The sequence below is a fragment of the Phycodurus eques genome, chromosome 6 (genome assembly GCF_024500275.1).
Source record: "Phycodurus eques isolate BA_2022a chromosome 6, UOR_Pequ_1.1, whole genome shotgun sequence".
Classification (NCBI taxonomy): Eukaryota; Metazoa; Chordata; class Actinopteri; order Syngnathiformes; family Syngnathidae; genus Phycodurus; species Phycodurus eques.
Genome location: NC_084530.1, coordinates 15,849,237 through 15,864,028, shown reverse-complemented (window position 1 = coordinate 15,864,028; position 14,792 = coordinate 15,849,237). Strand labels below are relative to the sequence as shown.

The 14,792-nt window shown below is 39.8% G+C and overlaps 1 protein-coding gene across 1 annotated transcript; it reads right to left on the bottom strand.

Moving 5' to 3' along the window:
• Positions 1–275: 275 nt before the first annotated feature.
• Positions 276–14,667, bottom strand: LOC133404267 (coiled-coil domain-containing protein 40-like). Its single transcript, XM_061679999.1, is given in 22 exon segments — positions 276–1,527; positions 1,710–1,757; positions 1,832–2,020; positions 2,707–2,821; positions 2,952–3,043; positions 3,130–3,299; positions 3,399–3,612; positions 4,147–4,392; positions 5,007–5,189; positions 5,267–5,510; positions 6,299–6,420; positions 6,705–6,827; positions 7,869–8,026; positions 9,313–9,532; positions 9,657–9,740; positions 9,933–10,060; positions 10,147–10,213; positions 10,215–10,235; positions 10,373–10,482; positions 11,315–11,419; positions 12,434–12,538; positions 14,451–14,667. Coding segments are annotated over 21 exon segments (2,976 nt in total). The 5' UTR covers positions 12,534–12,538; positions 14,451–14,667; the 3' UTR covers positions 276–1,290.
• Positions 14,668–14,792: the final 125 nt, after the last annotated feature.

The window sequence follows — 14,792 nt, the reverse complement described above, 5'->3', positions numbered from 1 at the left end:
ATGTTGAAGCGGACTGGTCCGTAATGTCTCGGTCCGAACAATGACATCTGAATGTAATAATGTAATTATATGGGTACCGATTGTGCGGCTGTCCCACAAATTTCCTGTTGTTCTCAGTTTACAGCAATTAATTAATGGTTGCTTGACGACACAATCGTCTTGAACAAAGAAAAATCTTGTCAAAAAGTATACTTGCAATGCAACTTTACTTCTATAGCACCTTTCATACAGAAAAATGCAACATTTAAGTGCTTCGCAAAAAAAATCACAGCAAGAACATATGTGAAAATACCCCGATCCACCACCCACCCCACACACATATGCACTTTGGCTATTTTCTGATTTATTTTTAGTTTGATGACCTTTAAAAAAAAAATAAAAGAAAATGACAGCATGTTAATAAACAGATGGGCAAGCACAAATGACAACACTGGATGTTTGTTGTTACATTTGTTAGTTGGGCCTCGACAAAAAATAATATTGCTGAAGAATGCACAGAAACAAATTAAACTGTGCACACAGAGAAAAGCTGGTAAGACTTGTGAGAAAACTGAGTGAGGCAGAAAATGTCCAAATGTTAATTGGTCCAATTAACCAAATCTAAATATCACTAGTAAAACTTATTTTGTCCCTTAGAAGTGCTTAACTTGTTTGTCTCCTTTGCTTCTGCCACTTAGCTGTCAAATTACTTTTTGTCTATGTCATTAACCTTTCCACCATAATAATTGATATGAGACTATCTAATGATTTGTCTATGTCGTTAACTTTTCCACCATAATAATTGATATGAGACTATCTAATGATTGTCTATGTCGTTAACTTTTCCACCATAATAATTGATATGAGACTATCTAATGATTGTCTATGTCGTTAACTTTTCCACCATAATAATTGATATGAGACTATCTAATGATTGCAGAGCCAGGGCAATTATTTCTCTCTCGGCGGCAGAGAAATGGGGCAAAATGCAAACACATGGTATCCATGTACTGTGAAAAAGTTCAAGTAAAAAATATGAAGACAGAGAATGGAAGGTCAAGATTCCAGATGTCTGGCCAACCAATATCTGCACTTTGTTTCAAGCAATATTGGGCCATGTAAGAAAGATATAATAACTGGGTCACAAGAAGCTTGCAGGAGCTTGAGGGACAGCAGCTCTTGAAAGTCTTAAAACCAGTAGAAACTTGTAGCTGGTTAATCTTAATCACAAGCCGAAGAAAGTTGTTTGTTTGTACATACAATGTCTTTACTATTGACCTACTATTTAATGGCAACTGTATGATCCCTATTTTATCCCCCACTGTTGACGTCTCCTTCTTCAGAGTCTGCATGTTCTGCCAGTGACCGCAACACCTTCCAGAGAGACCCCTGATACTTTGGCATCTCTATCCACACGCGGTGAATGATAGTCCTGACAGTATGCACTCGCTCTGCCTCACCCTGCAGAGCAGCTTCAAGTGAAGCAGTGGTGGATGGCGTGCCATCGATCATCTCCTGAATCTTCTTGGCCTTGTTCTGAAATTCATCCTGGTGGGGGGGGTGGGAGAAAATAAATAACTACATTTACATAACTGTGGGAAAGCTGACAGGAATGAAATGACATTATAACAATCTGCACTTTGCAAACAGTGATAACAGTAAATCCTGACAAACAATCATTTTTTAAGGTTATTAATAAGTCATAAGATAAAAGGGGTTCTCTAATTTACCTGACCCTCTTGCAGCTCTCTAATCTCCCGGTCATACTCTTTCACGAACTGAAAAGTACATATTCTGTTAGGCAGTTGGACAATGGCCCTCAATGCATATACTGTATGCATAGATTTACCACCTTGTGTATTTCTTTGATCTTTCGCCGTAAACCGTCATTCATCAGATTTAGCTCACCCTTGGTGGTGGCATTATTAGTACTACGAGCCATGACATCATTGCGCTCAATGATGTATCCCCTCCTTTCCACAACTGCTATACTGTCCCGCAGGAGCTGCTCACGCTGCCTTATCAGCAGATTGAGCCAGCGCTGTAATAAGAAAAGTACTCAATACATACTCCACAAATTCTCAATGTTTGTAATCCACATTAGAAACTCCTTATCAAGGACCTTTCTGGGCAAGTATTTCTTTTATTCCTACATTTTAAATAGGAATTCAGTACACGCCAGACTGACATGCACTTATGACAATACAAGGGTGTGTGGGGGTTCAGTTCCTCGTTCCAGGACACTTCTACAGATATACAAAATGTATCTATCAAAAAACCTAATTTATTAGAAGAGAGGGTTCAAAATACAACCAGTTCAGGGTGTACCCCGCCTCCTGCCCGATGATAGCTGGGATAGGCTCCAGCACTCCCGCGACCCTTGTGAGGAGAAGCGGCTCAGAAAATGGATGGATGGAGGGTTCAAATTGTTCATGATGGGAAACAAATAGAGCCCTCTTTGAAAGAGGCATGGGCGAGGATGGTAGTGGGCATTAGTTTATACCAAGAACAATAGTGCAGGTTTGAAGCACCAAAGCCTGTGTGGCAAAGAGGCTTAAATGAATGTAGAAATAATGGTCTGACCTAGACAACACCTTGGGTTGTCAGGAAAACACAGAACCACCTGTTGGTCAGTGAAAAACACTGATGCTATAGCACGTCCAGCCCCACAATGTACTGGAGATGAACTTTATGACTATTACACATTTCTCAGGAGAGTGTTTGTACCTCCATACGGTGTACATCATCCCTCATTATTTGGATCTCTCCTTGACCCTCTTGCACAACTAAACGTGTCTCTTTCATAACATGGGTCTTCTTTTCCCATAGCATGATCTGACGCCTGTCACATCAAACACAAGCACATTTGTATGCATCGCTGAATATATGAATTATATATACAATATGTCTAAGAAAATAAAATTGTAGTTGATTAGGGAGAAATAGGAATTAATACTAAGGAAACAACTGACTCAGCCTCCACCAGACTGCTGAGAAGTTTTTCCTTTTCCTCCTGGGTCTTCTCCAGTTTTCCCTCCATCTCTAGAGACTCCCGCTCTTCCTCCTAAACACATTATGGCAAATTAGCATTCAGTAACAATATGTTGAAAGACAATGAAAAGAATATCACCTAAAACAGCAAGAGTATACCTTAAGCTTATGAAGGAATTCCGTCTCCATCACAGCATTCTCCTGCTCCAAAGCAAGGCGCAACTGGGCGTTCTTGCTCAGAAGCGTGTTGAGCTTCAGCAAGTCTCTTTGAAGCATCTTATTGCTCTTCTCCACCTCACTCTCATCACGGTGCAAGACTTCAAGCTGACCTGGAAGAGAGCATTATAAATCAGGAATTATGTTTTGCAAAGGGTGTACGGTATATCTGATCATTTGTACGGGTTTACTTCATTGAATATATGACATACGCTGCAGGTAAATCTTCTTCTGACAGATCACGGTGTACTTTGTCTGCAGTTTGTTATATTCCTTGTTGTGTGTCTGTATCTCCAGAGTTAGTCCTATAAGTGTTCCTTGATGCTTCAGCCACAGCTGCTGTTCATTCTTGATTTTCTGTGATAATGCGTCAATCTGAGTCTTTATTGCTTCTACCTTGATTTGCAGAGGACTGAGGTCTTCATGCTGAAAGCAAATGCACACACACACATATTGGAAGGTAGATACATTCTAACATGCAGGTCAAGTCAAGGAGATTCCCAAAAATCCCTCTCAATCTGATGCAAGTCAAGTCAAGGAGATTCCCAAAAATATCTCTCAATCTGTGGGCATCGTCTAGGTTGTGACGACCCGTCAGATGCGCTTGCACCGAGGCACGTATGAGTCAGATCATTCTCCAGAAAGCGCGCCGATGGTCGTAGTGTCATACCTTGCATGCAACAATGCTAACAGTTTGTGTCGTTTGGGCATCCTCAAGAAGCTAATTTCTTGACAAAGTTGCTCCATCATTACCAGGGGATTTTATTTAAGAACTTGGTACAAAAGGTGTCACTGGCTAACATCCATGTGTTGCAGCAAGACTAGGATTCCAAAAGACTTGGACCTATGCCCTTGAATGTTAATTATCTAGGATGGCAAACATTGGCTCAAAAACTTGAATTCTTATGCTAGGCCAAGCTATATTGAGTAATAGGGAGGTAAACAATCAGGATTTCTTACCCCAGTTCGAGCTGCGATGAGATCAATTTTCTTGTTGATGTTTGCAATAGTGGTCTGCTTCTGTGCAATGAGTGCATCGATAGAAGAACTGTTAGTCTGGTTAGATGCGACCACCTTGTTGTACTTTCTAATTTCCTCATCAAGCTCCTTCTGAGTTTGAGACAAGTTTTCCAGTTTCTCGTTGATCACATTGCTCTCCAGGGCAGCCGCCATTACTGAACTCTCCAAATGCCACAGCTGATAGATCTGAATGGAGAAAGGGAATCCGGAACGTGATGCTGATGTTGCATTTTTAGGTACTTTCTTGGCTAGATTATTGCATGTCTTTTTTACAATGCTAATTTTGCATCAGTCATGGTAGTACATTAAGCTGCAATGTTTGGTTGTGATGTGGTGCACTCTTCTATACTATAAAAGGGACCCAATCATGCATCTCACCAATAATCATATCTCCAGGTTTGTCAGTTGTCATCTAAGATATTTGTATTTGAAGTTTTATTTTAACTGCAGTTATCTTTTATGAATTTGTATGACTATTTGAAATGTTTTCTTCACAGACAAGTACGGTTTTCATATGGTGATAGTTTGACCTCAGAATGGAATAATTCAATTCTCTGAATTACTTTGGAAACTACCAAACAAAACAGGAGAGTAACAGAACAAATTGTCTTCAATGTTGCATTTTCCTATTTCTATGTACAAGATTTCTTTTGGGGAAGCTGAATCCAAACAAGGTTGCCCAGTGATCATCAGCAGATTCTGTTCAATTTTACAGCGTTTACTGTACTTTTAAAAATGAAGGCACAAAATAGTGCGACTGGGATGTGAGATTTTTCATTGGAATTAAATACGCTCTTTACCTTTTCTTTCTTGAGTGAGGCTTTCTTGTTGGTAAGCCGCTGATAGTACTGAGCAGCCTTGTTGTCCATGATCTTCTTCAGCATTTGGGTCATGATGCGGTTCTCTAACTCCAGGTGCTTATTTTTGTTTTTCTCCAGCTTTTGTCTCTGATCAGTCACCTCAACCTGAAGGCCGTTATCCTCCTGAAGGAATAGAAGACAAGACATTAATTCTCTGGTCAATAAAATTAAAGCTGCCTCATTAGAGTTCTTCTGACAACCTTAGTGAGTTCTGCGAGTGTGCACTCTGTCTGCCCCAGAGCCCGGAGGTAGGTGCTGTATTGGGCCTGCAGAGTTTCATGCTGCGCCTGCTTCTGACTGATCATCTTTTTGGTGACTTCACAGTCCATCTGGGCGCAGTTCAACATCATAGTCAAAGTCTCACTTTTCTCTTGCAGCTCAGAAAGGGATTTCTTGTTGCCTTCAATCTCTCTGTCCAGCACAATCACTTGGTGTCCTGCCATGCTACGGGAAACATGGGTGGCATGACAGTATTGATCTAACTAATCTACCAGTCTTAAAACAAAGAAGCATTGATTTCACTTGGCAGCGACCAGCAGACTGGGCAAATGAACGCTTTGGAATTGAACTCCACTTTGCAGCACAGTTTAAACAGGCGGACCTGTTGCCAGACCTCAGTATTAAGGGGGTCACAAAAATGCATGGGGGGCCCAATTATTATTACCCTGTACAGTACTTACACTGCTACGTATTTCTGGTAATCCTATACTCTATATGGGCAGCACTGATGCACGTAATGATCATGTTTAACCGAACCAACATCAAATATGAGCAGCTATAGCCTACGACATCAGTTCTCGGAATTTAAAGCACTAAATTACTGAAGCAATATTATCAATATCCGCAAAACACGTGTTCAACATATTAGATGTAACATCAGAAGCATCTCTCAAACTGAAAAAGCACCACGGCGGATACAGTCAAAGCGGCCAGCAAAGGGACATGCATTGCCAACACACACACATTTTGATCGTTCTCACTCTCTCACTGCTTTAATGCTTTCTTGTGCATCCATTAGAGCTACATGCAAATAATATGCACAGACAATGGAAAGACTGGTGTAGCTCAGAACACAAGGCTCGGCTGCTTTCCTTATTCCCCTCTATAGACTATAAAAATGTGCACTCAATAACTACTTACTACTTAAGTACTTTTCCTATGTTTAAGAGGTTTTCGTTTCCTTCCCTAATAGACAGAAACATCTTATCCCAATATTTGTAAAACATCCTTACCATACAGACTCCTGCATTGTTCCAAATTCCTCATCTTGCCTCCTCATACTGAGCAGGCTGCTGTTCCACTGCTGCAGCAACTGCTTTTGTGCCATTGCTAGAGACTCCATTTGCATTTCAGCCTGAACACACATTTGCATAAAAGTACAAAGGCGTTACTCCACTCTCATTGGAATTATAAAATATATCAATCCATCCATCCATTTTCTACACAGCTTGTCTTCATTCGGGTCATAAGAGCCTCTTGAGGTTGGGTACACCCTGGACTGGTCGGAGGACACATACCTGTATAAAATAACAATCCCTCACAGTAACATTCACACATATGGGCAATTTAGAGTCTTCACCAAATCTAATAAACATCTTTTGGGATGTGGGAGAATTGTGGGGATTTCGTGCCGTATACCTCGGAAAGAGCCTCTTTGGTTGCTAGTGTCGTCTCTGCCTGGGCTTTGGTCTGGACCGCATATAGGTCCATCTGTTGTGTCAGTCTGTCCAATTCCTTAGTCAGGCGCTCTGCATACATATCCTGTTGGTACAGCAGATTTTCATTAATATTTAATCCGCATCCATCGAGTAATTTCCTTAAAGAAAAAAGAAAAACTTCCACCCACATATTCATGGTTCAGCATTCGCAAATTTGCATATTCATGTGTTTTGGTGGGGAACCTATCCTCCTTTATTCCCTGAAAAATCACCTATTTGCTGTTTTTGTGCTCAGGCCAAAGCCATGTCAAATATGAAAATATTCCTCTGGACTTTAGGGACTTTAATTGTCATACCAACATTTACATATGATATGGCATGAAATTTGATACCCAAGGTCCCATATCCACCCAATAAGTCTCAAGACTTGTGAAATGTAAATAAAATAAGAAATTAAATAAGATATATAACATATAAAAATACTTATTTGTAACTGCTGAATGTTGGCAAAGGTGCAAATGTAGCAAGCATTTGGATGCAGTGAAAATACAAATGCCAGTCTTTGGTATATAGTATACAGCATTTGGCACCATCTTGTGGATCTCTGGTCCAAGGGACTAGGTTCAAGTGAGGATAAGGAGTTTCATTTAGTCAGGCTTTGGCCTTGTCTAATAGAAAAAAAGTGCTTTGCTGCCATCTCGCAGCATCTATAGGAAATTCCACACATTTTGGGGTGAGCATGAAATGCTTGGTAATTGCAGTTTATCACTGGAAACTGAAAAATACTTCACCATTCATACTTGACGAAAATGTTCATGCTTTTTCAATATATGTAGTACATTATGCAGTTTTGATTTGGAGTATAATTTGTTTCTAATGCATTTGTATATATGGAAACAAAAGCTGTTATAAGGATTTTGAGCTTGACTATTTTAAAACACAATGCTATTATTCCGACCATAGGTGTATAACCTTTTTGCCTTTACATGACAAATTATGCCAAATGTTTTCCTAAATGATTAACTGTTCAGTATTTACAGTAGAGAAAAATTATATCCATGGGTTAATTTTTGCTCAACTAAGTCTTACAGGGGAAACCACCTCCACATGTCCTCTGTACTGTATTTCATTTGAGCACGTTCACCTGCTTGAGTTTCTGGTCTTCAGCCTTTGATTTCTTGGTTCCTACTTTTCGTGTGGCATTCCTTGTGGCTTTTACATTAGAATGCAGATCTTCACTGATTTCTTGTGTGAAGTTGACGTGCAACTTCAGTTTGTCTAGCTCTGTCTGTAGCTTGGATACTATGCAACAAAAACACAGACAAAGGCTATGTTAAAAGAGCCTCTTAAACTAAGGTTGAATATCTGATGCTTAAATGTACAATATAATATAGTGGAATCACGCAATCTTACATTGCATATATTTTAAAGGGAATGTGAAAATTTGTTGTGGTTGTCTTAAAGCCTGCTCGTATGAGAGGTGTAACAGTCTTCAAGTGATATGAAGCGAGGCCCGCCAAGGCCTTCTCTACTGCCCTATACACTATCAGAATCATCTTTATTTGCCAAGCACAGACGCACAGATTCTGCACATCAGGGATGTAAGACGTGATCTTCATTTTCACACACAATTGTAAGCAATCATCTGTGAGGCAAAAGCGATGTTTGTTTTTGTTATAGTTCATATGGCATTAAATGAGATGTTTTCTTCCAGTGACTTTTCTTATGCATATTCTGAGCAACAATAAATATATTAAAACATATTATTTTAATGTTACAAGAGCGCCATAGCCTTCAAATTTAGAATTACATTTGAAAAATGAACAAACTAATTTAAATTTTCATTAAAAATGCATTTATTATCCTCAATCACAAAGAGCCACAGCAGAAGAATGAAAGAGCCACATGCTGCTCTGGAGCCGCGGGTTGCAGACCCCTGGGCTAGCTATTGAATCGTCTTTGTCGAAAGGTAGGTTGCAAGATTTGCTATGTTTTTAAGGATTTTAAGATCATAAGCAATATCTGTTCTAAGCCAAGATCAATAAATGCTCTTAAGGCATAACAATTAATCTGTCAGGCTCAAAACTGACATCCACAATTATGCCAATAATTAACAATCCTGATTTTCTGCTAGGAATGTCAGACTCATCCTGCCGACTACGACAAACTGTCACAAAGGGCTAATCAAGCCCATTTTCTTTCTTTTTTTTTTTAAAAGTGTGTACAGTACTATATTACAAAAAGTACAACACTTGTTGAACACCCTCAGATTTGTGCCAAATTCTATTTCAATCTCCAAAGATGTTGTCGATCAGTTTGCTTTAGGATGTGTTGTATGGTTCATACTCTGGTAACACACGGGGTTAGAGCTGTATGGGAAAAGGAATTATCAGGGAATATTAAAGAGAAGACATCGGAGGATATTTGGAAATATTATTTTTTTTAACTCTTATCTGTACTTGAATGAAAAAAATCCAGGTAAAAATATAACATAGGGTGGTAAGGATGCATACCCAGTACATCTAAAGAAGGCATTCTTCCAACTCATCTTTTCCCTCCTGTGTCTTGTAAAACTGAGGGTGTCTCACCATTGGTTCTGGTCATGGTGCACTGGTTGGTGGTGCTGGAATGGCACGACTTCATTGGCTTCAATTCATCTTGTACCTGTCGATGTTTGTCTTCAGCTAAGGCCTTGGTCTTCTGTTGACCATCGAGTCTTGTCTGGAGTCTTTTTAGCCTCTCCTGCTCCCTGAACAACTCTACGTATAATTCCTCTGTTTGGCTTGCCTCTTCCTTCTCAATCCCCCCCTACACAGGTACCGCAAAGAGCAACATCATTAGACTTTTACCTCATTGCGCGAGCATGTGCAACACAGAACTTAGATCTCAAAATATGTTTGTAATTGACAAAAACGTAGATACAGTATTTCACCTCTTCTTTTAGTTGCCGGGTCAGCCTTTCAAGTTCCTTAATAAGTTGAGTTTTCAGTGCAGCTTGCGTCTTTGCAACCAGAGGCTGTCAACAGAATAAACAAAAAAAAAATGTATGTGCCAAAAATCAAGCAGCAAACTTTACAATGGCTTTTAAGTTCATCTTTATACATCTGAATGAATAGTAAACAGTGTGTGCTAACGTGTAACCAGCCATGTTATATTGTTTTATCAGCGATAAATAATAATTGCTAATACTGAAGGAAAAGATACACACATGTGCAGCATCAAGAACAACAAATTCTTCTTCATCATTGTCTTTTGTAACGGGCTCCTCATTCTCCTTTTCGTCGACTATGTTCATAAGGTAGGGCGGTGACAGAACTTGGGAAACATTTTCCTGCTCTGAAACAATAATGAAAAAAAATATTAACTTGCATTGAATCCTGATCAATAGCTTTATAACCCAGTGGTGTTTGTAAGAAACAGACCAGACTGTATGTGCACATCAGGGTCTTCTTCAGCACCACTGCTTTCTGGCTGTGGGCCCACATCATCATTGCTCAGATCCAGGCTGATCCTGTGACAACGATGACAGTGCAAGGTTAAAGACATTGATTTTTATGCTAAATTTGTTGTGTTCGTTATTTGGTTAAAACAACAACAACAAGATCCTAAAACATTGTCAGTGTATGTTGGCTGTACCAAAAAATTTACCTGTGGAAATGGAGACATATTTTCCGCTTGGTCATTTCCATCGTGCTGCTCAGTTTCGGCCTCCGTTCCCCCCACATTGTCTGACTGGTCTTCAGCTCTCTCCATTGGGGCTGATGAAACAATCAGATCACATTGTGGTTCCATTCTCATGTACAATTGGATGGTCTAATATTTACGGCAATATGCATATGGAACATTAACTACTAACTATGATAAAATGGATGCATCCTACATAAAATGGCTTTGTCAAAAAAAAAAAAAAAAAAAAGTAACCCAGAGTAATTAACTGTTTTATTTTGAATCCATTGTGAAACTTTCCGTGAATCAACTTTTTATACCATACAAAACCCTGCCGCTGCAGAACATTCAGCTGTCAATCACATATGTGCCGTCTTTCAAAGCACACTCTCGTGGCACACGTGGTGCAGCCTCTGCACTCGTCTCCCTCAAGGTTTTTTCCCTCCTCCTTCCTCACCCCACGACGTGCAACGGCAACTGTGTGGCTGATGACCCTAACGCTGTTGCGCTGGACCTCTGGCGTGGGGCGGCGGATCCCATCCAGTTCACCATCTGCCTCACTACGCATCACGTTTTATAGGAGCAAACGTCAGAGACACTGTGGCCCAAATAACACAAAATACATTACACTTCAGGGAAGATGTTTTTTTTTTCTGAGTTGTGGCCATAGGTTGATGGCTAACTGCACGCAGAACTTCGAGAACTGGTTATTATAAATAAGGAAGTGGCAATTCTGTCAAATGGCTACCGCATGGAATAAGGGCGCTTGGTGTTTTTATTGTGGGTGCGGGCTGACTCGTGCAGTTTCCTGGTGACTTCAAGCGCAACCCTGTTTTAGGTCCACCCAAAAACTCTGGACAACTGATATGGTGAAAAACACTTTTAAGCTATATCTCAACAATATCGTACTATATTTTTCTTCACCATCATTTGCCGCTTGGTCATTTCCATCCTGCTGCTCGGTTTCCTCCTGTTCTGCCTCAGTTCCTCCCACATTGCCTGATTGTTCATCAGCTGTCTCCATTGGGGCTGATGAAACAGTAAACATTCAAAACAATCAGACGACATTGTGGTTCTATTCTCACATACAATTGGTTGGTCCAATATTTACACCAACATGAAACATTAACTACAAACTGTAAGAAAATGGATGTATCCTACATGGAATGGCTGGCATGATCGACTTTTATTTCAAATCCCTTGTGGAACTCTCCATAAATAATTTTTTGGGACGCGAATGCGATGGGGCCTATTGCAGCTGACTTTGGGTGAGAGGTGGAGTAAACACTGGAGTGGTTGTGGGGCACATATAGACAAATAGTCATTCACAATTGTAAATTATTGGGACTAGTGGAGGAAGCTGGACTATCCGCAGAAAACCCACACAAACACAGGTGCCACATGTAAACTTCATAAAGGAAGACCATGAGACAAGATTGGCGGGAAAAAAAGAAAAAAAAAAAGTGTATAATCTATTATTCAACTGCAGGCCTAGTAAATGAGGCCAAAAAAATATCTTGTAAATTTAGCACACCACAGAGGGAGTATTGTTAACAAGCTAGACAATGAATGAATTAATGAAAAAATAAAAGTATGTGAAAGGCTTCCAAATGGTCAAGAATTGAGACATTCTTTCAGCGTTCAGATTCTTTGGGCGTGTCGCTGAATGCTCTGAAAACCTAGCCTCCCCGTAACTTTCAGCTGTCAATCAGATTCAACACGTGCCTTCTGTCACAGCACATTCTCTCTCGTGGCACACCCAAGTGATTGTGGGCATAGGTTGGTGGCTAACTACACGCAGTACTTGTAGAACTGGGTCAGATTATTGTGAATGAGGAAGTGGCAATTCTGCCGAATGGCCACTGCATGGAATAAGGGCACTTGGTGTTTACAGTATATAGTGTGGGCGGGCTGACCCATGCTGTTCCCTGGTGACGTCAGCACGACCCAGTATTAGCCCCGGCCCCAAAAAATCTGGACAACTGAGGACCTGAAACCGTTTTAAGCTTTAGCTCAACAATTCAGTGCTATATTTTTCTTCACCATCGTTTGCCGCTTGGTCATTTCCATCCAGCTGCTCGGTTTCCTCGTGTTCTGCCTCCATTCCCCCCACATCGTCTGATTGGTCTTCAGCTGTCTCCATTGGGGCTGATAAAACAGTAAATATTCAAAACAATCAGATGACACTATGGTTCCGTTCTCATGTACAATTGGTTGGTCTAATATTTACACCAACAAGTACAGTAGATGGAAAATTAACTACAAACAATAAGAAAACTGATTTAGCCAACTTAAAATGGCTGAAATTTCCAAATGCAGAAGCGACTGTTTTATTTCGAATCGATTGTGGAACTGTCCATAAATTAATGTCCTAGGGTCGCGAGTGAGCTAGGGCCTATCCCAACTGACTTTGGGTGAGAGGTGGGGGGCACACACCGGACTGATCCCAGGGCACATATAGACAAAACAATCATTCACAATTGTAAATTTATATTTAACCCAAATTAACCAAGTGAGTATTCTTTCATTCAACTGCAGCCCCCCTAAAATATTATTAAGCCCCCTAAAAAAATGTCTGTGTGTGTTTTTTTATTATAATTATTAAAAAGAAAACCTCCACGGACCAGCCATGGGGTCAAACCCGTATCCACCATACCCAATGATTGAGAGTTGAGGTCATGAGCACCTGCCCATGACTTACCCATGTTCACCATGACGAAGTGCATCGACCACTATTTACAACTGAGTAGCTTGGCAAATTCCCTTCAAAATATTTGGCCAATCACAGTGGATATTTGTTTCCTTGACGTCAACACGTGACCAATAATAGTGAAACTGTCATGTTTTGGTTGACTTTGTTTGGATTAGATTTTGTTGAAGTCATGTTTTGTCAAGTTTCCGTGTTACATGTTCACGTCTTGTCTGCTCATTTGGTTTTTGTCTACACCTTCTCTCGTCAGCCCTCTACCTTGTCCAGGTGTTCCCCGTTGTCTTGTCAGTTTGCTTGCATTTTAATATATTTTATTTTTGTATACTGGTTTCATTCAGTCCTTGTTGGATCATTGTCATTTGTAGTCTGTTGCTGTGCCTTACGTTTCTCTTGTCATGTTATCTTTTATGTCATGAGTTTTCCCCTGGTGCCTCTTTGTTACTTGGAACTTTGTTTTTTTTAGACTGCTGTTAATTTAGTGTTTAGATGTTTATGTGGGCCTTGTTTGTTAGATTCTTTGAGAATCGTCCTTCCTTGACTCCTTGTTTGCCCTGTGCTGGGCTCCTCGACTTTTTTTGTTTTTGTCGACTTTGTTGTTTTCAAAACCACAAAATAAAATCTTTTTTCCAATATATCTAGACCACGACAACATCAGATCATCTAAGCGTTATATCACTGATTGCAATTTACGCTGACAAAGACTAAATTTTTTTTTTTACAGCCAGCTCTTTTGCCTGGTTTAGTAATGCAATATTTCTGCTGTTCACCAACACCAAAGCGGCCGTAGGAGGACGCAAAAACATGTAAATACAAATGTGGGCATGTACCGCACTGCTGAGGCTTGGCACAGCCAGTATCATGACAATGTTTTCTGTCCTAATCTTGAAAGTGCAACTTAGCAGCAATGTTTAGAAGGGATAAAATGTCTGCCATAGCGCTGCAACTGGCATTTATTATATATATATATTTTTTTTTAATGTTCTATGGTTTTTAATTGTTCCTGTTGAAAGTTGTGGTTATTACAAAATATCAAATATTTGAGAAATATGCCCCAGCTATGCTCTAAATAGTCTTTTCATACAAACTATACACCTAATTTACTGTTTTGAGTTTGTTTTTTCCTTTTTGCACTCATTGAACAAGAAGAACCTCTTGCCTCAGCACGTCATGTTTGCGAAAGAAAAACGTCTTGTTACTATTGTTCTTTTACTATATATATATATATATATATATATATATATATATATATATATATGAGTTCACAGTTATTTGTGAACTAATTAATTACTAATTAAGTACTAATTAAGAGAATCTTAATGTTATAATTTAATAGAATATTTCGGTGCTTACCGCAGTATTCTGTGATGGTTCTGTTGAAATCTTCAAATTCCTATACCGAGTCAACCTGTGAACTAGCACTGAAATAATGTACAATGGTACACAATTCTTTGCACGCATATCTTACTTCTTCCTTTGACTTTGACTGATGACCGACGTGGAGCGTTTCGCACGTTAGTTAGCACGTGTCTACATCAATTGTCATAACATCACGTACGCACGGAGCTGCGCCATTGTCGGACGTGCGACACGGTTAACACAACGCTTTGACAGTTCTGTCCAAATACAAACGCGAATTCACAGGTGACGTGGTTGTCAGACGTGTCTCGCTAGTAGTTTAGCTATATACTCGTA